The sequence below is a fragment of the Bufo bufo genome, chromosome 1 (genome assembly GCF_905171765.1).
Source record: "Bufo bufo chromosome 1, aBufBuf1.1, whole genome shotgun sequence".
In the NCBI taxonomy this organism is placed as follows: Eukaryota; Metazoa; Chordata; class Amphibia; order Anura; family Bufonidae; genus Bufo; species Bufo bufo.
In genome coordinates, this window is record NC_053389.1 from 554,136,304 (window position 1) to 554,161,627 (window position 25,324).

At 45.0% G+C, this 25,324-nt stretch overlaps 1 protein-coding gene across 3 annotated transcripts in view; it reads left to right on the forward strand.

Moving 5' to 3' along the window:
- The window catches only part of LOC120982602 (pendrin-like), a 170,128-nt gene that overhangs the window by 18,120 nt on the left and 126,684 nt on the right, over positions 1-25,324 (forward strand). For all 3 annotated transcript variants that reach the window (XM_040412886.1, XM_040412876.1, XM_040412868.1), the window contains exons 2-3: positions 8,529-8,674; positions 10,973-11,112. In XM_040412886.1, coding sequence (XP_040268820.1) covers positions 8,532-8,674; positions 10,973-11,112 — 283 coding nt within the window. In that variant the 5' untranslated portion in view covers positions 8,529-8,531. The remainder of the gene's footprint in view (positions 1-8,528; positions 8,675-10,972; positions 11,113-25,324) is intronic.

Genomic DNA, 25,324 nt, shown 5'->3' on the forward strand with positions numbered 1-25,324 from the left:
CCCCAAAACACATTCCCCAACTTCTCCTGAGTACGGCGATACCAGATGTGTGACACTTTTTTGCAGCCTAGATGCGCAAAGGGGCCCACATTCCTTTTATGAGGGCATTTTTAGACATTTGGATCCCAGACTTCTCACGCTTTAGGGCCCCTAGAATGCCAGGGCAGTATAAATACCCCACATGTGACCCCATTTTGGAAAGAAGACACCCCAAGGTATTCAATGAGGGGCATGGCGAGTTCATATAATTTTTTTTTTTTTGGCACAAGTTAGCGGAAAATTGATATTTATTTATTTTTTCTCACAAAGTCTCCCTTTCCGCTAACTTGGGACAAAAATTTCAATCTTTCATGGACTCAATATGCCCCTCACGGAATACCTTGGGGTGTCTTCTTTCCGAAATGGGGTCTCATGTGGGGTATTTATACTGCCCTGGCATTTTAGGGGCCCTAAAGCGTGAGAAGAAGTCTGGAATCTAAATGTCTAAAAATTTTTACGCATTTGGATTCCATGAGGGGTATGGTGAGTTCATGTGAGATTTTATTTTTTGACACAAGTTAGTGGAATATGAGACTTTGTAAGAAAAAAAAAAATAATTTCCGCTAACTTGGGCCAAAAAAATGTCTGAATGGAGCCTTACAGGGGGGTGATCAATGACAGGGGGGTGATCAATGACAGGGGGGTGATCAATGACAGGGGGGTGATCAGGGAGTCTATATGGGGTGATCACCTCCCTGTCATTGATCACCCCCCTATAAGATCCGATCCATGCATCAGTGGATCCGTAAAAATCATACGGACATCTGAATGCAGCCTTACAGGGGGGTGATCAATGACAGGGGGGTGATCAATGACAGGGGGGTGATCAGGGAGTCTATATGGGGTGATCACCCCCCTGTCATTGATCACCCCCCTATAAGGCTCCATTCAGATGTCCGTATGTGTTTTGCGGATCCGATCCATGTATCAGTGGATCCGTAAAAATCATACGGACATCTGAATGCAGCATGACAGGGGGGTGATCAATGACAGGGGGGTGATCAACGACAGGGGGGTGATCAGGGAGTCTATATGGAGTGATCACCCCCCTGTCATTGATCACCCCCCTATAAGGCTCCATTCAGATGTCCGTATGTGTTTTGCGGATCCGATCCATGTATCAGTGGATCCGTAAAAATCATACGGACATCTGAATGCAGCCTTACAGGGGGGTGATCAATGACAGGGGGGTGATCAGGGAGTCTATATGGGGTGATCACCCCCTGTCATTGATCACCCCCCTGTAAGGCTCCATTCAGACGTCCGTATGTGTTTTGCGGATCCGATCCATGTATCAGTGGATCCGTAAAAATCATACGGATGTCTGAATGCAGCCTTACAAGGGGGTGATCAATGACAGGGGAGTGATCAATGAGAGGGGGGTGATCAGGGAGTCTATATGGGGTGATCACCCCCCTGTAAGGCTCTATTCAGACGCCTGTATGTGTTTTGCGGATCCGATCCATGTATCCGTGGATCCGTAAAAAACATACGGACATCTGAATGCAGCCTTACAAGGGGGTGATCAATGACAGGGGAGTGATCAATGAGAGGGGGGTGATCAGGGAGTCTATATGGGGTGATCACTCTAGTCATTGATCACCCCCCTGTAAGGCTGCATTCAGATGTCCGTATGCGTTTTGCGGATCCGATCCATGTATCAGTGGATCCGTAAAAATCATACGGACGTCTGAATGGAGCCTTACAGGGGGGTGATCAATGACAGGGGGGTGATCAGGGAGTCTATATGGGGTGATCAGGGGTGATCAGTGGTTCATAAGGGGTTAATAAGTGACAGGGGGGGGGGTGTAGTGTAGTGTAGTGGTGTTTGGTGCTACTTTACTGAGCTGCCTGTGTCCTCTGGTGGTCGATCCAAACAAAAGGGACCACCAGAGGACCAGGTAGCAGGTATATTAGACGCTGTTATCAAAACAGCGTCTAATATACCTGTTAGGGGTTAAAAAAATCGCATCTCCAGCCTGCCAGCGAACGATCGCCACTGGCAGGCTGGAGATCCACTCGCTTACCTTCCGATCCTGTGAAATCTCGCGTCTCGCGAGATGACGCACGGATGCGTCCAGGAGAAATGAATCAACCACCTTCCGGACGCATCCGTGCGTTAGGCGGTCGGGATGTGGTTAAAATGAATTGTATAAAATTAAAAAAAAATTGTGAAACTATTTCAGATTCTTACAATGTTCAAGATGTTTCTTCATTGCTGTCAGCTAAAATCCTCTCCAAATAATATTCAACTGAGCAGGTGCATGGGTCAGAAAGTATGTCAGAGAACATTCTTTTAATAAACTGTGCACGATTGCCATTTGGGCATACTCAGAATGTGGTGGCAAACAGCAGTAAAGCAATAATGAGCCTTTGAATCATAATAATACATATATTATACAGTTGGAAGAAAAAGTATGTGAACCCTTTGGAATGATATGGATTTCTGCACAAATTGGTCATAAAATGTGATCTGATTTCATCTAAGTCACAACAATAGACAATCACAGTCTGCTTAAACTAATAACACACAAAGAATTAAATGCTACCATGTTTTTATTGAACACACCATGTAAACATTCACAGTGCAGGTGGAAAAAGTATGTGAACCCTTGGATTTAATAACTGGTTGAACCTCCTTTGGCAGCAATAACTTCAACCAAACGTTTCCTGTAGTTGCAGATCAGACATGCACAACGGTCAGGAGTAATTCTTGACCATTCCTCAGCAATATTCTTGGGATGTCTGGTGTGAATCGCTTTCTTGAGGTCATTCCACAGCATCTCAATCGGGTTGAGGTCAGGACTCTGACTGGACCACTCCAGAAGGCATATTTTCTTCTGTTTAAGCCATTCAGTTGTTGATTTACTTCTATGCTTTGGGTCGTTGTCCTGTTGCAACACCCTATCTTCTGTTGAGCTTCAGCTGGTGGACAGATGGCCTTTAGTTCTCCTGCAAAATGTCTTGATAAACTTGAGAATTCATTTTTCCTTCGATGAGGCTCCCACCACCATACTTCACAGTTGGGATGAGGTTTTGATGTTGGTGTGCTGTGCCTCTTTTTCTCCACACATAGTGTGTGTTTCTTCCAAACAACTCAACTTTGGTTTCATCTGTCCACAGAATATTTTGCCAGTACTGCTGTGGAACATCCAGGTGCTCTTGTGCAAACTGTAAACGTGCAGCAATGTTTTTTTGGACAGCAGTGGCTTCCTCTGTGGTATCCTCCCATGAAATCCATTCTTGTTTAGTGTTTTACGTATCGTAGACTCGCTAACAGGGATGTTAGCATATGCCAGAGACTTTTGTAAGTCTTTAGCTGACACTCTAGGATTCTTCTTCACCTCATTGAGCAGTCTGCGCTGTGCTCTTGCAGTCATCTCTACAGGACGGCCACACCTAGGGAGAGTAGCAGCAGTGCTGAACTTTCTCCATTTATAGACAATTTGTCTTACCGTGGACTGATGAACAGCAAGGCTTTTGGAGATACTTTTATAACCCTTTCCAGCTTTATGCAAGTCAACAATTTTTAGTCGTGGGTCTTCTGAGAGCTCTTTTGTGCAAGGCATCATTCACATCAGGCAATGCTTCTTGTGAAAAGCAAACCCAGAAATGGTGTGTGTTTTGTATAGGGCAGGGCAGCTGTAACCAACACTCCAATCTCATCTCATTGATTGGACTCCAGTTGGCTGACACCTCACTCCAATTAGCTCTTGGAGATGTCATTAGTCTAGGGGTTCACATACTTTTTCCACCTGTACTGTGAATGTTTACATGGTGTGTTCAATAAAAACGTGGTAACATTTAATTATTTGCGTGTTATTAGTTTAAGACTGTGATTGTCTATTGTTGTGACTTAGATGAAGATCAGATAACATTTTATGACCAATTTGTGCAGAAATCTATATCATTCTAAATCGTTCAAATACTTTTTCTTGCAACTGTATACAACTTATATAAGTTGTATAGCTATGTATACAGGGCCATATTTAGAGTTCATGCTGCCCTAGGCACTCTACTTTGCCTCACCACCACATTGATGTCCATACAGTTTAGATAGCTTCTGGATAAATGGTCCATAGGCAGTGGTGTACATAGAGAAGTAAGGGCCCCATAGCAAGGATCAAACCAGGCCCCCCACACAGGACTGAAGGGTTTCCGCCTAAACCCTTTTAAATGACCCGTGGGTCATTTTTTCCACAGCCTCATTTGCTAAAAGCTGTTCCTTTAGAGCAGGGGTACTCAACTGGTGGACCACGGTCCGAATCCCGACCACAGTTGCCAGCGGTCCAGACCCCTGCATGCACCCGGGGGTGTCAGAGTCCCAAAGCAATGAGCGCTTCCATCAATACAGATGGAAGCGCTCATTGCTGGAGCGCAGGGAGCTGGGTCCTTTCACTCACCGTTCAGCCCCCTGCTCTCCTCTCCTTCTTCAGGACGGCAGCGCACAGAATGGTGAAGCAGGAAGACTTCTTCCTGCTCCATCATTCAGTATGGATCACACTGCCAGCCTGCATGGGGGGAGCCTGCAGCCAGAAATCTGCATAAGCTCCGTCCACACAGTGCTGCAGAGCGATGTGTGTCTGCAGGGGAGAGAGGACTGTGAGCTTCAGGTACGGGACAAGGTGAGTATCTACTGTGTTGTTGTTTTTTGTGGGGGGTTTTTTAATACAGAGGGGGCACAATGGGCATTTCTACTCTTGAGGGGGAACAATGGCCATTTCTATTCTGGAGGGGGCACTATGGGCATTGCTAATGTGAAGGGGACACAATGGGCATTTCTACTCAGGAGGGGACACAATGGGCATTTCTACTTTTAAGGGGGGGGCCACAATGGGCATTTCTACTCTGGAGGGGCACAGTGCACAGAGGGCATTACTATTGTGAAGGGTGCACAGAGGGCATTATTTCTGTGAAGGGGGCACAATGAGCATTACTAGCACAGAGGACATTACTACTATTAAGGGGGCACAATGGGGATTTCTACTATGGAGGGGGCACAGAGGGCATTACTACTGTGAAGGGGCACAATGGGCATTACTACTAATAAGGGGGTACAATGGGCATTATTACTATTAAGGGGCATAATGGGCATTATTACTATTAAGGGGCATAATGGGCATTATTACTATTAAGGGGCATAATGGGCATTCTTACTATTAAGGGGCATAATGGGCATTACTACTATTAAGGGGCATTTTTACTGTGAAGGAGGCACAATGGGGATCACCCTGCTGTGAGGGTGCACTTAGGGGTATCATACTCTGTGGAGCACTAAAGGGATCTCATACTGTCTGAGGGGCATTAAAGGGGCATCATTATTGTAAGGGGGCACTGAAAGGACAGTCTTGGTATTTGGTCGGTAGAAAGGAGATTAGGTGGGCTTGGAGGTGTGGATTATTGTAAAACAAAATAATAATGCAGCGCTATTCGCCAATGGTGTTGTCCCTCCTTATATATTTTTTTGTTTTACAGCTCGGACCTTCATCCTACAGCAGACTCAGGTATGTGGACCTTTAAAAAAAAAAACTTGAGTACCCCTGCTTTAGAGGGTAGATTCCTGACTAAGTTTTCAAACCCCGGTAGAAATGGAGATGATCCCAATTGGGCCCCCTCTCGCCCTGGGCCCCATAGCAGTCGCATGGTCTGCCAATATGGTAGTTACGCCCCTGTCCGTAGGCCATCAGCTATCTTTCCCAATTCTCCATACAGATACACACTTAAAGGGGTCCTTTCATGGGTCCAGACATTATAAAATAAGTAGCATGTTATGTAGGGCATAAAGCAGGGATTTAATAGCGCTTACTATTTTTCCTGGGCGCCGCTCCGCTCGCCCACTGTGCCCCTGTTCAATTCTCCCGCCTGGTATGCTAATTATTAGCATCTGAACAGGGAGGAGGAGACGCCAGGGTTTCTCAATGGGCGTCTCCTTCTCCCTGGCTGTAGCGTGGTCCAATCACAACGGAGAGTCACAGCCAGAAGGTGACGGAGAAGGTCATTTTTTTTTCTTCCTGGCTGTGACACTCTCCTTTGTGATTGGACAGCGCTACAGCTGGGGAGAAGGAGACGCCCATTGAGAAACCCGTCTCCTCCTCCCCGTTCAGATGCTATTAATTAGCATACCAGGCGGGAAGATTGAACAGGGGCACAGCGGGTGAACTGAGCGGTGCCCAGGAAAAATAGTAAGCGCTATTAGATCCCTGCTTTATGCCTTAAATAACGTGCTACTTATTTTATAATGTCTCGACCCATGAAAGGTCCTCTTTAACTGAGATATTCTGCAAAAAAAATAAATCTCTTACAACTCTACTCCAGCAGATGATGTCATGGAAGCAAGGGTCAGGCGAAATGTATATAGTTCTCCCAAGAGATAAACTGCCATCAGAAGTGTCTGGCAGTGGCTATCACTGCTCTCTCCATAGAATACACATACATGTTTGGCTGAGCCAAACATGGATGGGCAGCTTTAGTAATAAAACCAATGGAGTTAGTGGCACCTAGTTTATTAAGGAGCACACACCTCTTAAAGGGGTTTTCCGAGATCTTTTAACTGATGGATAGGTCTTCAGTATCTGATCAGTGGAGGTCCGACAAGCAGGACCCCCACCAGTCAGCTGTTTGAGAAGGCACTGGCGCTCATAGTAGCACCGCAGCCTTCTCATAGCTTTGCCTTGGCCACGTGAAATCATGTTCATAAGTCACATGGCCTAGGCGCAGCTCAGCCCCATTGAAGGGTAATGGGGCTGAGCTGTGATACATGGGACAGCCGCTATACAATGTACGGCGCTGTGCTTGGTTAGCTGAGAGAAGGCTGTGGTACTACTGTGAGCGCCGGTGTTTTCCCAAACACCTGATACACTGCTCATTTCCAGGGATTATGACCCCCCTGCAATCCAGCAGTGGTGGCCCTGCTTGCACACTATAGCAAAAAGTGCCGGCCTATGTGTACTCATGCGTTCCCCGCCTCCAGAGATGTGGCGCCTTTTCCTATAATATGCAAGCACGGCCACTGCTGCTGGATTGCAGGGTGGTCATAACACGTGGAAATAAGCAGTGTATAATGTGATGGAAAAGTGAATGAAGCCAGCAAAGGAGACAATATGGACAATCATTGGCCTGTTTGCCTTTAGAGGGGCCTGAGTCCTCCAGCCCGGCTCAAACCTCAAACCCCAGCACAGTCCTCAGTTCACAGCACACAGACTCCTGAGCTCCACTGGCAGAGGGAAGTAAATCCACCACACCTGGCAGTGCTTGCTGGCTTTTATGACTGGCAAAACCTGGCCTGGAACATGGGGAGTAGTCACCCACCCAGCACTTTGACTACTCCCAGTAAGAGCTGTCCCGGATCAGCTATGACAGCTATGCTAAATCTCAAGGTGTCAATTAGCAATAGCTGCTGCTGACACATAAAATACCGGCTCTTACTTCACCGAGGCCAGGAAACCTCGGTGACGCATACCTTCCATCCACGATGATTCCAGGTACCTTCTTACACCAAGTACTATGCCAGGATTAGCTGTGTGGAGCGGACTCCTGCCTCTGCCTGCTTCGCTAAGCTAAGAGCTAACATGCAGGACCCAAGTGCTATGCCAGCATTTAGTAATCCTCGGGGGGCACAGGCAGGAGCATCAATGTGTGCTCCTGCCCATACTCCATGCGCTGCGGCCCCATTGATAAACTGTACAGCCCGTACTGGGATTTTAAGTGCACAGGGAAAGTAAGTGGATTTTTAAGTGCACAGGGAAATGTGTGCTTTAGGGGGGATATCTTTATAAAAAATTCAAAATGCATTAATAAAGTATATCACAAAAAGTATTATGGCATTAGGGACATTTTACCAAAAACTTAATCAAAAGTTTAGTTACTCTTTAAAGCTTCTTCCCCTAGCGAGGGCCTGTCTCACATGTCCGTGAAAAGACACTTGGGGTCATTTATCAAACTGGTGTAAATTAGAACTGGCTTCGGTGCCCATAGCAACTGATCAGATTCCACCTTTCATTTTTGACTGCTCCCTTGGAAAATGGAAGGTGGAATCTGATTGGTTGCTATGGGCAACTAAGCCAGTTCTACTTTACACCAGTTTTACAAATGACCCTAACAGTTTTATATGTGAAGATGTCTGTAAAGGGTCTATTGTTGGTCCTTGTGTCAGTGTTCTGCCCCACTGTTTAATCCGTATTCCATATGCGCTGATAGAGTGAAAAATACATTTCCAGACCATCTCCTACCGATGCCATCCGTGTTCTGTCAGTGGTCTTCATAGACCCATAGGGGGTCATTTTCAAAGCTGAACTACGCCTCAATTAGCTGTATTTCAGGCGCAGATGGCGGCGTAACGGCGCCCCGCTCACGACAGGTCTACAATTGTGGGTGTGGCAGGGAAGGGCACGGGCCAGCCCGTCTCATTTACCATTTTAGACTGTATAGCCAAAGTTGGAGCTCACTTTAACATTTAATGTACTTAATTTTTTTATGTATATCATTCACAGGAAATGGAGGAAAGGATGGACATGCCTCTGTGTGATGAGTATCATATATCTAGAAAAATTTACTCTGAGACAACTTTCCAGCAGGAAAATGAGAAGACAGAACTTGTACAAAAAAGTATTCCTGAAAAATTGAAAAATGAGTACAGGTTGATAATGCAGTAATTTTCCAAATTTCAAGTTTTATTTTTTATTTTCATGCGAGACTGTTGAATCTGCACATAAAGAATGTAGCTGCAGCATTTAAGTGTCCTGAGCTTTCATTTCTGTGTGGCCCTAATAAAAATATATTAATATAAGATGCTCATAGGGACCATTCAGATTAATATATTAGAAATCTGATGCTGAAGCAATATAATCAATATGGGTAAAAGCCTACTTACACTGGCTGACTAAACAAGCAATTGTCTGGAACGAACCATTCCTTCCCAATAATTGCCTGCTTGTCAGAGGAGGTGAGCACTGCATGCAGCTGTTCCCATACAGATTCATTGTTTCTGGGCAGCAGATCCCTGTTTACACAGGACGATCAGAAACCATGATATAGGTGTCTGCACCAATGATGCTTTTACTGGATGAATGAGTGTTTGCTCATCCATCAGGTGATCGGTGGTACCTTTAGGCTGGGTTCACACGGGCGTGACGGATTGGCTCAGGATGCGTTCAGGGTGCGTTCAGTGAAACTCGCACTATTTTGCAAGCAAGTTCAGTCAGTTTTGTCTGCGATTGCGTTTAGTTGTTCAGTTTTTTCCGCGCGGGTGCAATGCGTTTTGATGCGTTTTTCACGCGCGTGATAAAAAACTGAAGGTTTACAAACAACATCTCTTAGCAACCATCAGTGAAAAACGCATCGCACCCGCACTTGCTTGCGGATGCAGTGCGTTTTTCACGCAGCCCCATTCACTTCTATGGGGCCTGTCCTGCGTTACAAACGCAGAATATAGAACATGCTGCGATTTTAAAGCATTGCAGAAGTGATGCGTGAAAAAAAACGCTCATGTACACAGATCCATTGAAATGAATGGTGCCGGATTCAGTGCGGGTGCAATACGTTCACCTACCGCATTGCACCCGCGCGGAAATCTCGCCCGTGTGAACTCAGCCTTAGACAGGTCAGTTATCTGGAACGAGTGTTTGTACAAATGCTCTTTCCCGATATTCAGCCCTTGTAAAGTTGCCCTTAAAGGGGTATTCCCATCTCAGACAATGGGAGCATATTGCTAGGCTATTTCAGCGGCCCCATAGAAATTAATGGAGGGTCGCCTCTGTGACTTTTAAGACTCCGTTTACAAGATAGGTGCGGGTCCCAGAGGTCGGACCTGCACCTATCAGACAATGGGGGCATGTCCTAGCGATATGCCGCCATTGTCTGAGGTGGGAATACCCCTTTAAGGCTGGTAACACACATGCAGTTTTGTGTCAGTTTCTTGAGCCTGATACAGCAGATTGCGTATAATATAGAATTCATTTAAATCTCTGCTCTTTCTATGCTTAAGGGTCCAGAGGGTGGTTCTACTCCGTAATTGACTGCAATCTCTGTGCACACATATACAGGAAAATCTGTATTCTTTACTGCTTGCGGAACATAAATAGCTCAGATATAAATGAGTAAAATAAAAGTTTTATTCAATCTTGTCCCACAAATCTATGCATGAATCTGCTCAGCCTATCTTGCTCTGTACCATACTGCCACAGATAGAACTGCATGTATAACATGACAGGTTCCCTTTAAACAGCTGTTTCCACAGTAATGGCTTATTCACACGTCAGTGATTCACGTCCAATTACTGTCTGTGTTCTTAATGAAATCCATGTGTGTATTGAGACGTCTGTGTTTTTTTTTTTGCAAATTATTAGCCCACAGTAAAAACACAGGAGGAAGTACCACTCTGGTTTATTTTACAGACAGAACTTGGTCATTCTATTACCATCCATCCGGTACATTTTTTACCAATCTATTGCATAAAAAATTGATATAAGTTTCTTTAAAAAGATTGCTAGATCCACCACTGTAAAAACATCATTTGCCTAGCCTGAAGTTGGACCTGTAAATAAGTCCTATGGCTGTGTTCACATCTCCGGTGAACGTTTTTGGCAGGCTGTTCCAGCAGAGAAAAGTCTGCCTGTGTTCACTGGATCTGACATTGCTGTATTCAACAGATGACCACCAGATCCCTATTGACTATAATAGTGATCCGCTGCTTACTGGCATGAATGTCGGGTTTCGGCCAGACAGTTACGGCTGCATGCAGCGGTGTTTGTCCGTCCGACAGCCGGCATCTATGCTGGATCAGTCTGCCAGATCATCACTAGCGTAGATGTGAACACAACCACAACCTAACTGATTAATGTGATAAGTCAGTCAGTACTCTCGCTTAGGATTAGCTGATTTTTAGTGCATGGCTATTTCTCTGCTAACAACATGAGATTTTTGTGCTTTCTTGCAGCTGTACTGCAGCAACAGCTTGTCTAAAGCTCAAGCTGTTTTTTCCAGTCCTTAACTGGTTGCCAAAGTACCGATTAAAAGAGTGGCTTGTTCATGATATTATCTCGGGACTATGTACAGGACTTGTTGGCACATTACAAGGTAAGTTGTTTCTTCTATGAACGTTTCTTCAGTTAAAACACCACTACTATCAATCATGTGGAGTACAGTCATATACAATTTATTTAGCTGGATAAGAACTGCCATCTAACAAAAAACAGCAAATTAGACTTCAATACTTTGTTATAATATACATTGCCAAAGACCTTGACCAATGAATACTTTTCTAGAATGAAATCATTTAGGCTAATTTTACACCCAGCCTGTGGTGTACTTTTGGTGTATATCTCATGGAAGCACTCTATTGCGTTGTGATGCAGCTTAGTTTTTCTTACTAAAAAATTAGAAAAACATGGATTGCAGATCTACATACCATAATTGTGCTTCTTTTGCATAATTAAAAGTATACAGCCCTCTAATATATTTACTGTACACAAGACATTGTTATAGTCCCCTCACCGCGCCAAGGTTGCCTCCACGAGTGGGTACCTACTCTAATTTGGCACTGCCCAACGTGGCGACAACCTATGCTTCAGTACCGCACCAGCAGACGGCGGGACCCAGCCCTTCAACAGCACCCTTGCTGTTAGGCCTCCTGCACACGAACCGCAAATAGCAGTCCATAATGCACAGGCACCGACCGTGGGCCAGCCACATGCGGATTGCGATCCGTCCTTTCCGCAAAAAGTTCTATCTTTTTGCGGAACGGAACACCACAGAAGCACTCCGTAGTGCTTCCGTTGCGTGGTTCCGTTCTGTTCCGCACTGCATAGATTTGCGGACCCATTCAAGTGAATGGGTCCGCATCCGTGATGCGGAATGCACACAGTCGGTGTCCCGCGTATTGCAGACCCGCCGTATGCGCGCCGCAATACGGCCACGGGGGACACGCGGTTGTGTGAGAGGCCTTAGACCTTAGACAAAGCCACCCTGCCACTGGGCCCCACCAACCCACCGGTACAACATCACAGTAATAATTGCAACCACGCAGTACCGTACCATGTGAACAGATGTCAAGAGCTCACCTTTCCATGTGGTCTCAGGATCTCCAACTGAGAAGTAGTAGAAACGTATTAACCCTTATGCAGTCTCCTGCTAATTGTGCCCTAGACAATAGCCAAAACCATGAAGTAGTTATATCATGTGACATGTACTGCTATATATCAATTTTCTAACCTGTTCCCCATAACACACTTCCCCGGAGGAGCTCCTCAGACCAGCTGTGTGGGAGGAGCAGCTGTAAAGTGAAAGTAAAAATCCCAGCATGCATTGCAGCAAGCATGTTCACATGTTCAGAGGAGCAAAAAAAAAAAAAATCTTTAAAAAACATGTTCAGAGGAGCAGTCACGTGACATCCACGCCCACCTGTGTTTCCATAGAGACAAGAGGCCCTCAGATAATATCAATAACTCAGTCATCAGTGAATAACTGCTGTACAGACATAGCAATAGGTAGTATGCCCCAGTCCCAGCAGCACACAGGAATATGATGCTAATGTACTGGGGGGAGGGAGGAGGCCCTGGTAATAAACTTGCTTTGGGGCCTAGTCATTTCTAGTTGCACTATTGGATTTAAGCCATGAACAGAATGAATAGAGGGGGAGATCTATTGCACAAGAGCTCTGATGAATAAATTTGTACAAATCGATCTGCTCGCATAGAGAGGAGCATCCTGTCTATCATCATACGACTAAGGCTACTTTCACACGAGCATTAGCAGGGTCCGGCAGACAGTTCGCTTGCCGTATCTGTGCTAACGCTAGCCCAAGAGTGCCGCCGGAAGTCCGCTCCGGCCCCATTCACATTCACTGATGCCCAGCACGCTGTGTTTTTTGTCCGGCCGGCTCTCAGCATGTTTGCCGTGCTGTGGCCGCATCTCCGACCTGTCCCCATTAAAGTGAATAGGGCCGGACTGGACTTCCAGCGGCACTCGTGGGCTACTGTTAGCACAGATCACTGTGTACAGGGGGTCACGGATCTCTATATGCAGTGGTGAGGGTCACATATCACCATATACAGAGTGCAGGAAGGAAAGTGCACACATTTAGGCTCCATTCACACTTCCGCAACGTGTTTTGCGGATCCACTGAGCCGCAAAACACGGAAAGCGGCAATGTGCGTTCTGCATTTTGCGGACCGCACATTGCCGGCACTAATAGAATATGCCTGTTCTTGTCCGCAATTGCATAGGAATGAATGGGTCCGCGGAACGAAATTGCGGACAAGTGAATGGAGCCTTATAGATGGTGAGACCAGTGACTGCTGCTGATATCACTGACCTCAGCCATACTGACAGCTCACAATGGGTTAAAGCTCCTGAACTGTTGGTCTGGCTGTAATATCATGTCTATGATAAGAACACAGAGCAGAGGGGCCATAAACAGGACAGACACTGGGATTGCTCACAGTTTGTGGTCCACAGCACTACCCTGGCTCTGCTACATCCTCACATGTTGGCAGGATCCTCTCAGTACAGAGGAAACAGAGGGGGCAGAGCCTGCAGTCAGATCAGCCATCACAGCTTCCCCTCAGTCTCCCTTCCTCCTTCAAAACTTTCTTTATTTCAGCTTTTAACAAGTGTCCCTGCTAAGCCCCTGCCAGCCCTGCACAGCCAGGAGTGCCAGTCACAGAATGAAAGCACCTCTAAAACAAGCAGGGTGCTTTAGGACCCAGACAACAGCATTCCTTCAGGCATGGACGAGGTAGCTCCTCCATGGCATGTGCAGGGATGGACGAGACAGGCAGCTGTGAGAGCAGGACAGGAGGGGGCGTGGTGAGAGCAGGACAGGAGGGGGCGTGGTGAGAGCAGGACAGGAGGGGGCGTGGTGAGAGCAGGACAGGAGGGGGCGTGGTGAGAGCAGGACAGGAGGGGGCGTGGTGAGAGCAGGACAGGAGGGGGCGTGGTGAGAGCAGGACAGGAGGGGGCGTGGTGAGAGCAGGACAGGAGGGGGCGTGGTGAGAGCAGGACAGGAGGGGGCGTGGTGGGAGCAGAACAGGAGGTGGCGGGATCTGCTTAAGAAGATATATTAGTAAGTGTAATATCGCCCTACTTTCTTTACAGTTTTAATAAGTGCTAACTGAGCTTTTCTAAAACCTTCCTTTAAAAAGTTCTAAATCGCCTAAAAATGTTTTTTGTAATATACTTTATTAATCACTAATACTGTCACTACTCAAACAGGCATCCAAAATCGTGGGTGCTATCATGTCTTAAAATCATTATTCTAGAACAGCGCTGACATAGCAGTGCTGTACTGGTGTACAAATTTCACTGTTGCTCCTGCCTGTGTGCCCCTCAAACTAGGCTAAATTCTGGCACAGCACATTGGTACCCTGTACAGATAGATGTGCTATGCTAGCATTTAGCTGAGTGGAGCGGCTCCTGCCTGAGCCTGCTCCGCTCAGCTCAAGGCTTTCTATTGCACATTGCTACTCCTGTACTGATGTGCTATAGAGAGCATATCTGTACAGGGTACCGATGTGCTGTGCCAGAATTTAGCCAAGCTTGAGGGGCGCACAGGCAGAAGCAGTGCTCCGGTGTGTATCCATCCCCCAGTGAAATCTGTATCATGTCAGCGATGTACTAGAATAATGATTTTAAAACGCAATAGCACCCAGGACTTTGGGTGTCTATATGAGTAGGAGAACTGTATTGTTGTTTAATAAAGTATGTTACAAAAATCTTTTTTAGGCTATTTTAAAGGAAGATTTAAAAAAATTTGGTCACTCTTTAAGTAATACAATTAATGTAAAAAGTTATTCAGCTTTTCACGTAAATCATATCATTTAGAACAATTTATAGGAAGGTTTTACAAAAGTTTAGTTACTCTTTAACCACCTAAGGGTACTTTCACACTTGCCGCAGAGGATTCTGGCAGGCAGTTCCGTCGCCGTAACTGCCTGCCGAATCCGGCAATCCAGATGCGGATCCGCCTGACAAATGCATTGCAATACCGCATCCGTCTCTCTGGTGTCATCCGGAAAAATGGACCCGGTATTATTATTTTTTTGCATTTTTAAAGGTCTGCGCATGCGCAGACCGGAAAGCCGGGTCCGTTTTGCCGGAACACTTAATGCCGGATCCGGCACTAATACACTTCAATGTAAATTAATGCCGGATCCGGCATTCCGGCAAGTGATCAGTATTTTTGGCCGGAGAGAAAACTGCAGCATGCTGCGGTATTTTCTCAGTCCAAAAAACGTAAAAGGGACTGAACTGATGCATCCTGAACGGATTGCTCCCCATTCAGAATGCATTAGGATAAAATTGATCAGTTTTTTCCGGTATTGAGCTCCTGTGACGGAACTCAATACTGGAAAACAAAAACGCTAGTGTGAAAGTACCCTAACAATCATTGTAAAAAAAACTCTCATAAATGTCACTTTTTAATTGTAGGTTTTGAATTTATGTCTGAAATACGGTATAGTTCACACACAACTCAGATGACTTAAGTGCATTTTAACCACTTAGTGACATACCTAATTAAGTTCCATTTTCCTCCTCTGTGTTTGAGTGGACATACGTTTATTTTTTTTCAATTTCGAAGTTTTGCTGAACAAGTTTTATAGGAGCCATTTTTTTTTTTTTTTTAATAAATCTTTATTATTTTTAAAACATAATAAACAAAACAAAGTAAGGCACTGCAAGTGCCACAGACAGTACAACCACAAACATAGGGCAATATGTTTTCAGTAGTTCAAAGCAGTCACAATTCACAATCAATGTATAATAGCATACACAATCAATACACTTGCATTGAATCAAGAGGAGTTGGCTAGATTAAGCAGCAGACGACCAAGTGTCCCTTTCAATTGACCCATCAGGTACCATTCCGTGAGTGTAAACGGCTTCATAATCAGCTGTATTTGACATACAATACTCGGTTTCCATTTTTGAAACAACCCTTTTGCCTGTCGTTCCTTCTCTGCAAGAGAATTTAACCTTTCTATATGAAAAACATGCTTTAATTGCTCAATTATAACCTGTAACCTTGGGGTATCATTTTGAAGCCATTGTCGCAGGAGGCTACGCTTCACTACCATACATATCGTATGGAACAAGCGGGGTATCCCACCTTGCCCTACCTCTCCCTCCCCGTAGTGAAATAGATACAGTGTAGCTGATAACAGGAGCTCCCTTCCCCAAATCCCCCGAACCAAATTTCCCACTTCCTCCCATAACCTTTTACTATTTGGGCAGGTCCAGATCCCATGGAATAAATCGGGGAACCCTATTCCACATTTCGGGCAACTTGTAATCCTGTCTGGTTTAGCTGGATGAGGGGGAATATTAAAACCATAAATAGCTCTGTGCATAAATCGAACCTGAGTGTCCCTCCAAGACTCATTAATTATATGCCTCCTCACTACCTCCCACCCTTTCACTATCTTTGGTTCAATGTCATCATCACCCAGTTGCTCCGCCCATTTTCCAAAACATTTACTCCCATCCCTAATCCCTTCTTCCTTCCGCATATCCGCATATATTGCAGAAATCGAGACTCTCCCACCCCCCAGGTCCAAGATCTTATCCAGAGTGTTTTTTCGTATTTCCTTCTGCACCAATACTAGCTGATTCACCACTGCCTCCTTCACTTGAGACCACTGAATAGTCTGAAATGACGACAAAGAAAACTTTGCAATCACTTCCTCCCCAGTCAGCCACCTAGGATCCGAATCGTGTAATAAATGTTTCACACACAAAATCCCTTTTCTCTTCCATTCCTCAAACAGCTTGTTCCTATTACCCTGTGGGAATTCAGGATTGTTCCACAATGGGAGATGCTTGGAGATTCTGTACGACAACCAGTACTTTTTCCTAAGAATCCTCCATGCAGCTATTGTGTCCTTAACCAATAAAGACTGTTTGATCCAAATAGGAATCACCTGCAACCGTGAATGCAGCAACGCCACCGGAGACAAGGGAGCACAGAATTCCTTTTCCAACAGTAAAGCTGAATAAAAGCTAGAGTCATTAATCCAGTCGCAAATATGCCTTGCCATGCACGCCAGATTGTAATTTCTTATATCAGGAAATGCTATCCCTCCCTGCTCGATTCCCTTCATCAGGGAGCGCATTAATATCCTAGGTCTCTTGCCATGCCACAAAAATTTTTTGAAAGCTTTGACAAGTTTGGAGACATCTTTATGTTTTAGCAGAATGGGGATAGTCTGCATAGGATATAGCAATTTAGAAACTGACATAATCTTAATAAGATGATTACACCCCAGCAACGACAGCGGCAAATCATGCCACCTACGCAATTCTTGAATTATTTTAGTAAATAATGGGTCATAGTTAAGTCTATATATAGACTCGGGAGTGATCCCCACTTTAATCCCCAAGTAAGTTATGTAAGACCGAGCGATAGGTATACCCCCCAATTGATCACCCATCCCCCTCTGCCCCCCACCCTTTAAAAATAGTATCTCGCTTTTTGATTTATTTATCTTCAACCCTGAGAGAAGACCGAACTCCTCTAGTGCACCCATAATCCTCCCAATATCCCTTTGAGGGTCAGGCAAGAAAAGCAAGATATCATCAGCAAACAACGCCGTACGTAGCTGCTTCTTGCCCACCTCCAAACCCTCAAAGAAATCTCCTGAGTCCAGCCATCTAGACAATGGCTCTATAGCCAAGTCAAACAGGAGAGGAGACAAGGGGCATCCCTGCCTAGTTCCCCTTTTCAACATAAAAGAATCAGACACAAAACCCCCTGTACAAACCCTTGCCTTTGGAACTAAATATAACCCATCTAATAGAGTGCGAAACAATCCTGTAATGCCCGCCGAATCCAAAGCTAGACCCAGCCATCTCCAATTAATGCTATCGAAAGCCTTTTCCGTATCTAAAGTGAGGATGGCTGGGTCCCGCCCCCGGTATTCCGCCTTTCCAGCCAAAGAAAGAGCTAACAACACTTTTCTCAAATTGGTGACAGCCGCCCTACCTTTAATAAAACCAACCTGTGCAGGGGAGATCAAAGAGGGAAGAACCGCAGCCAACCTATTGCAAGCAATTTTGATATGATCTTAATGTCATGGTTGATCAGAGATATTGGCCTATAAGACGCCAAATCCTCCGGATCTTTCCCAGTTTTATGAAGTAACGTTATATGCGCCGTGTTCATATGCTCTGACAACGGAGTCCCCTCCACTATAGAAGAATACAGGGACGTCAAATAAGGCACCACCTGAGCATCTAATGCTTTGTAAAAGTCTGCCGTATACCCGTCCGGGCCTGGGGTTTTACCAGAAGGAAAGGATTTTATAGTCGCCTGAACCTCCACTGCCGTCAAAGGGGCGTTCAACACATCCAGCTGTTCCGCTGTCAAAGTTGGCAAGGACATACGCTCCAAGAAAGCCCTCCCCTCTTCCACCCTATCCCCAGTGTTTTGATAAAATGCTTCCATATAACGCTCAAACAACTTATTGATCTGTTGTGGTCTGTGCTCCCTGGTCCCATCTCCTTTCCTCACCACCTGGATATGATTCAGAGGACGTCTACCTTTAGCTAAAGAAGCTAGTAGCTTCCCTGACTTATTGCCAAATCTGTGTAACCTGGCCTCCAATTGAGATCTCTTTGAAATCTCTATTTTCTCTGCCCATTCATCAAAGTCTCTCTTAGCCGAAATCCAGCGTTCTTTAGCAATCTGGGTCTGGGCCAAGAGAAAGTTACTATATGCTTCCCTTAAACATGTACTCGCCTTCTCATACTGATTCCTGGCTATTTTCCTAATGGAGGACACATATGCCAACAGCCTACCCCTCAATACAGCTTTGACCGTTTCCCAAAATAATATCGGATCATTCACATGCTGCCCATTGTCATCAACAAATTCCATCCACCATCCTTTCAATAATTTTACAAACTCTGCATCTTTCACCAAATAATTAGGAAACCTCCATATATACTCCCCTCCTATCCATTAGGAGAGGTGAATGATCCGATATTACCATATCCCCTATAACAATATCAGTCACTCTATGCACAATAGCTGCTGATACAAACAGGTAATCAATTCTAGACCAACTCTTGTGCATATGGGAAAAGTGAGTAAACTCCCGACCTTGAGGATTAGAGACCCTCCACATATCCCTGAGGGACAACGACTCGGCAAAGTCCCCCAGAGAATTATGACGACAAATATCACTGATAGTCCTCCTGTCCTCATGCTGATTCATTACGGCATAAAAATCACCCCCTAATACTTTTACACCATGTGTATCCTGCAACACTTTGGTGCATAAAGAATCAAAGAAGGCTTTCTGGCCCGTATTGGGTGCATAGATATTGTAAAGGCTAATGTCCCCAAACAGGCCAGAAATATGCAAACGTAACACCCTTCCTGCATCATCTGCTGTTGCAGAGTGAACAGTATGTGACAAGTGACCACCTATCAAGACTAAGACACCCGCTTTTCTGTCCACCGCCGCGGAGCCGTATACCTCCCCAACCCACAACTTCTTCATCCTGTTGAAGTCCTCCGTCGACAGGTGGGTCTCCTGCAACAAGGCAATATCTGCCTTCAATCTGCGCAAGTGCCTCAGAATTTTCATACGCTTATTAGGAGATTTCAACCCCTTTACAATCCACGAGATTATTCTCATAAACGGAATAGTTACGTAAGACTCACCTGGCGACAGAGAACCCCTCCCCACCTTACTGCCACAGTTTGAATATTATCCAAAAAAGCACTGCCTCCCAGCCCGACAGCACTCCATTCATTGTCATACATTGACAATTAGTTCTAGAACTCCCTTTTTTCTAGCATTAGACGCTCACCACCACCGCCTATTAGCCGATATTGACCAGTGTCCCCCGGCATTGTGGAAGTCACTGTAAATACTTCTGTCATGGCGGAAAAGGAAAAAAAAACCTCCCTCCCTCCTTCCCCAAAGCCATGAAGATAAGATCTAATATTTGGGACATAACCTGACATTATTATCACAGTCCACCCGTCTGCCGTGCGAACTTTGCTCCTGAAGATTTTGGCATCTTATTCATCCTCTGTGGAAGAGACGAGGAAACCTGATGCACCCGGTGCCAACCATTAGCTCCCTGCCGCATGGAAGTGACTTGACGGTCCTCCACAATATCAACAGCTCCCGGTCCACGATCCACTTGGTTTCGCATAAATTCTTCCGCCTCCACTGGATCTGTAAACTGTTTAGCGCCACCATCCGACAACTGTATCCGTAAGATAGCGGGATATGCTAGCTGAAATCTGGTTCCGTTTTTATAAAGGCTAGAACAAATAGGCCCAAAAGCCCTCCGTTTACGCGCCACTTCTGCAGAGTAATCGGCAAAAAGCAGGACCTTAGACCCTCTCAATATTAACGGCTCCCGTCTTGCTCGGTAAGCCCGCAGAATGTCCTCCTTGTCGGAGTAGTCCAGATACTTGCAAATCGCCTGCCTTGGCCTTTGGTCTGTTCTGGTGTTAGCAGACGAACCTTGATCTCTCCAGGGTCCCACTCTATGAGCCCTTTCCACCTTCCCTCTTCCGCCCTGGAGCCCCAGGGCCTGAGGTAATTCTGTTTCAAAGACTCCGCGGAGTTCTGCCACCGGTACCGATTCAGGCACCCCGACCAATCGTAGATTGCTGCGTCTGGACCTATTTTCAAGGTCCTCAACGCGGTCATTCAATTTCTCAGCTAGTTGGTATAGATCCCGCATCCTCTGTGCGGTGTCTGTCGCCTCCTCCTCCATGCAGGCCACCCGTTGTTCCACCTCAGATACCCTATGGTCCTGTAATTCCACTTCCTCCTTCAGCTTATTTAGCGCAGCTTGCAGGGTGGTAGATAAAGAGGCTATAATATCGGGGGCTAGTTGTTTCGCCACTTCAATGGCCAAAGTTTTAACATCGATCGCCTTACCGGAGGTTTCAAATAGATCCAGCTGCGTGTTAACTATCTGGGGATCTTGCTCCTCAGGAGACGCAGGCTTCGGCGAGGGGGGAGGGAACGGCGCCATCTTGAGACAAGTCCCACTTGCGCTGTCAGCGTCGGCTGCCGTCTGGGGAAAAGCTTTCTGTCCGCTTCTTAGCAGGTAACGCTCCATACACCTTTCAAGGCTCCACTCTGCCAGAAGCAGCCCTCTCACCACTCTCAGCTGATCGTTATTAGCAGATATTCTCGGCGGTGGGACGGAGCAGCAGTCTCCAGCGTCTTCACATGCTAGCGCCGGAACCGGAAGTGCATATAGGAGCCATTTTGGGGTACATGTAATGTACTGTGTTAAATAACATTTATTTTCTTTTGGGAGGGGGCAGATGAGAAAACAACAATTCGTTTTATGGGATTTACAGCATTCACTGTATGTTATAAATAACATTACAACTGTATTGTGTGGATTAGTACGATTACAAACATGCCAAATTTATAGTTTTTATTGTTATATTACTTGCACAATGAAACCACTTATTTTTACAAAGTAATGTATTTTTTGTGTTACCACATTCTAAGACACGTAGCATTTTCTTTCTGATGGTGTAAGTGTGTGAGGGCTTGTTATTGAATGAGCTCTTATGGAGAAGCAAATAACCACAAAACCAGGAAAATTACATCCTATACGCCTATTTCAGAGCCGGTCAGCTTACCATGATTTGTCATACTGTAAAACTAATATTAAACTATTATTTATGGCAACAGTAAGCAAAAATTTATTTTCTGACAGAATTTTTTTTCATAAATATATAAAAATAATTAAATAGATTCCTCTCTAGTGATAATACTTATCGTTGTTACTGAAGTGTGTAATTACTAGAAAAGTGATCTGCACATTTTATGGTAAAGATCGTGTATGGACAAGATAGTAATAGTGCAAAAAAATAACTATTGATGTTTGCGTGTGTGTATGTAGTTCAAGCATTTGGTGCAAAATATTTGACGCCATGATCCAGATGCTGGTAGATGTGTGGGTCATGACTTCAATAAATAGCCTAAAATTGTGCAGAGTAGTGGTTACATGAGCGAACACTCATCTTCTCACTCCTTTTCTTGAAAAAAGGCCCCTTTTATGTGACAATCATAGAGCAAGTATACTTTTTAATTAATCGTGGAAGGGTGAATGATAACATGCACAGAATTCCATGTTACTGCCCCCCTGGGAATAGTTGCAAAGGGAGAGAGGCTCTGTGTCTCTCCTTCCTGCTGTCTGTCTGCCAGTGGCCCTCCTTCTCCTCCTCCATGCTAGCTGAGATCAAAGCTAGCTAAAAGGGGAGGGCTGCTTTAACCTTTAACAGCTCCAACTACACTTGAGTTGGAGCTTGTTTTAGATCTGAAATTGTAAGCTATAAAATTTCATTGTGATGCAAGCGTCTATAAAATTGGAGATACATCTTTTAGAAAACGGGTCGAGAGCGAGAGCTGCAGGTTTATGCAGCTCTTACTGGAGACCATCACTGGGACCCATGGAAGACTGGTCCTGTTTTAAAGCCTACATAGATTGAACCAATCATTAGTAACAGGAGTCGTCCCGGAAGATTGGAAATTGGCAAATGTCGTGCCCATTCACAAGAAAGGTAGTAGGGAGGAATCGAGCAACTATAGACCAGTGAGTCTGACATCAATAGTAGGCAAATTAATGGAAACCCTATTAAAGGATAGGATTGTGGAACATCTAAAATCCCATGGATTGCAAGATGAAAAACAACATGGGTTTACTTCAGGGAGATCATGTCAAACAAATCTTATAGATTTTTTTGACTGGGTGAATAAAATAATAGACGGTGGAGGTGCAGTAGACATCGCATATCTAGATTTTAGTAAGGCTTTTGACACTGTCCCACATAGAAGACTTATCAATAAACTGCAGTCATTGAACATGGACTCCCATATTGTTGAGTGGATTAGGCAGTGGCTGAGTGACAGACAACAGAGGGTTGTAGTCAATGGAGAACATTCAAAACAAGGTCATGTTACCAGTGGGGTTCCACAGGGATCTGTACTGGGACCGATTTTGTTTAATATCTTCATAAGTGATATTGCAAAAGGCCTCGCTGGTAAGGTTTGTCTTTTTGCTGATGACACAAAGATATGTAACAGGGTTGATGTTCCTGGAGGGAAACGCCAAATGGAAAAGGATTTAGGAAAACTAGAAGAATGGTCAGAACTCTGGAAACTGAAATTTAATGTGGATAAGTGCAAGATAATGCACCTGGGGCGTAAAAACCCAAGGGCAGAATATAGAATATTTGACACAGTCCTGACCTCAGTATCTGAGGAAAGGGATTTAGGAGTAATTATTTCAGAAGACTTAAAGGTGGGAAGACAATGTAATAAAGCAGCACGAAATGCCAGCAGAATGCTTGGATGTATAGGGAGAGGTATAAGCAGTAGAAAGAGTGAAGTGCTTATGCCGCTGTACAGAACACTGGTGAGACCTCACTTGGAGTATTGTGCGCAGTACTGGAGGCCATATCTACAGAAGGATATAGACACTCTAGAGAGAGTTCAGAGAAGAGCTACTAAACTAGTACATGGATTGCAGGATAAAACTTACCAGGAAAGGTTAAAGGACCTTAATATGTATAGCTTGGAAGAAAGAAGAGACAGAGGGGATATGATAGAAACTTTTAAATACATAAAGGGAATCAACTCGGTAAAGGAAGAGAGCATATTTAAAAGAAGAAAAACTACCACAAGAGGACACAGTTTTAAATTAGAGGGGCAAAGGTTTAAAAGTAATATAAGGAAGTATTACTTTACTGAGAGAGTAGTGGATGCATGGAATAGCCTTCCTGCAGAAGTGGTAGCTGCAAATACAGTGAAGGGGTTTAAGCATGCATGGGATAGGCATAAGGCTATCCTTCATATAAGATAGGGCCGGGGGCTATCCATAGTATTCAGTATATTGGGCAGACTAGATGGGCCAAATGGTTCTTATCTGCCGACACATTCTATGTTTCTATGTTTAAATCAAGACCAAGATTGCAGCCTTTGCTAATTTCTAGCCTAAGAAAAAACCCTCTGAAGCATTCCCCCCTTGCAGCCACACAGCTCAAACAGTATTATCGATTCCTGCTTGCCTGAATATTGTTTGGTCAAATCAGTGGGTGGGCTAAGTGGCGCTGTGATGGTATAGCCACACAGAGGGGATACGCTGCAGATTTTCAGAAGTAGAATTGCATGCAAAAAATCTGCAGCTTAATACAGGGGAAGAGATTTTTAAAAGTCTCATCCACACAATGCAAAAAAATATTCTGGACTGGAAATGCAGATTTTAAATCTGTAGCACGTCAATTTATGTTGTAGGTCTTCACTGCAGATTTTCCTCTGCAGAAATTTAGCAGCAAGAAAATTTTTGAAAGAGCCTTATCCCATTTGTTGTTGTGATTGGTTGGGGTTACAATAGTACGCGGCTATCTCTGGAACTCACATAGAAATGAATGGAGCGACCAAGCGCATGTGTGACCAGCTGCTCCGTTCATTTCAGGGGGGCTGCAGAGGGTACAGGGTCCCGGTTCTCGTGATCGGTGGGGGTCCCAGCGGTAGGACTTCCACTGATCTAATAATTATCCCCTATCCTGTGGAAAGGGGATAAATTAATCTAACCGGACTACCCCTTTAAATTACTAGATTTTGTGTAGATTAACTCTAATGGGGTTCAAAGATGAACATACAGTAGTCTTTATAGATAAGCGAAGTTTTGAAAAAGCTTTGCCGAACTTCAACAGGAAATTAGATTAGTTACGAATTAATTAGTCATGAATCGCTTTCCATTGTATGGAGCGGGCGCAATGACGGGGAAGGTCGATCACTCCCCCCCTTTTAACCTCTCAGATGCCGCTTTTAACGCTGATCGTGGCATCTTTGACTCCCATTAAACAAAAATTATTTGTAACGGTCACGTCCACACACACACAGGGGGAGGGATAGTGACCACTGCGCTCCACCCTCACCCCTGGCCCTGCCTACTTGCCTCACGAGTCCTGATGACAGGGGACAACTGGACGACAGTCCCTAGCCTAGGATACGTGCAGGGAAGACAGACAAGACAAAATACGGAACAAGAACAGACCGGGTCAGAACCAAGAGAGCTACGCAGTACAAAAGGGTTAAGCAAAGAATGGGCAGGAAAAGCCGGGGTCAAATACCAGGAGAGCAGAGAAGTACCAGAGGAGTCCTAAGAGAGTAGTCAGGTGGGAGCCGAGGTCACAATACCAGGACGGATGCGCAGTACAGGAGGAGCAGGCAAAGGATCGTCAGGGAACGGAATCAGGTGAGCAATCAGTAGTCCAACAAATAGCCAGGAACCTAGA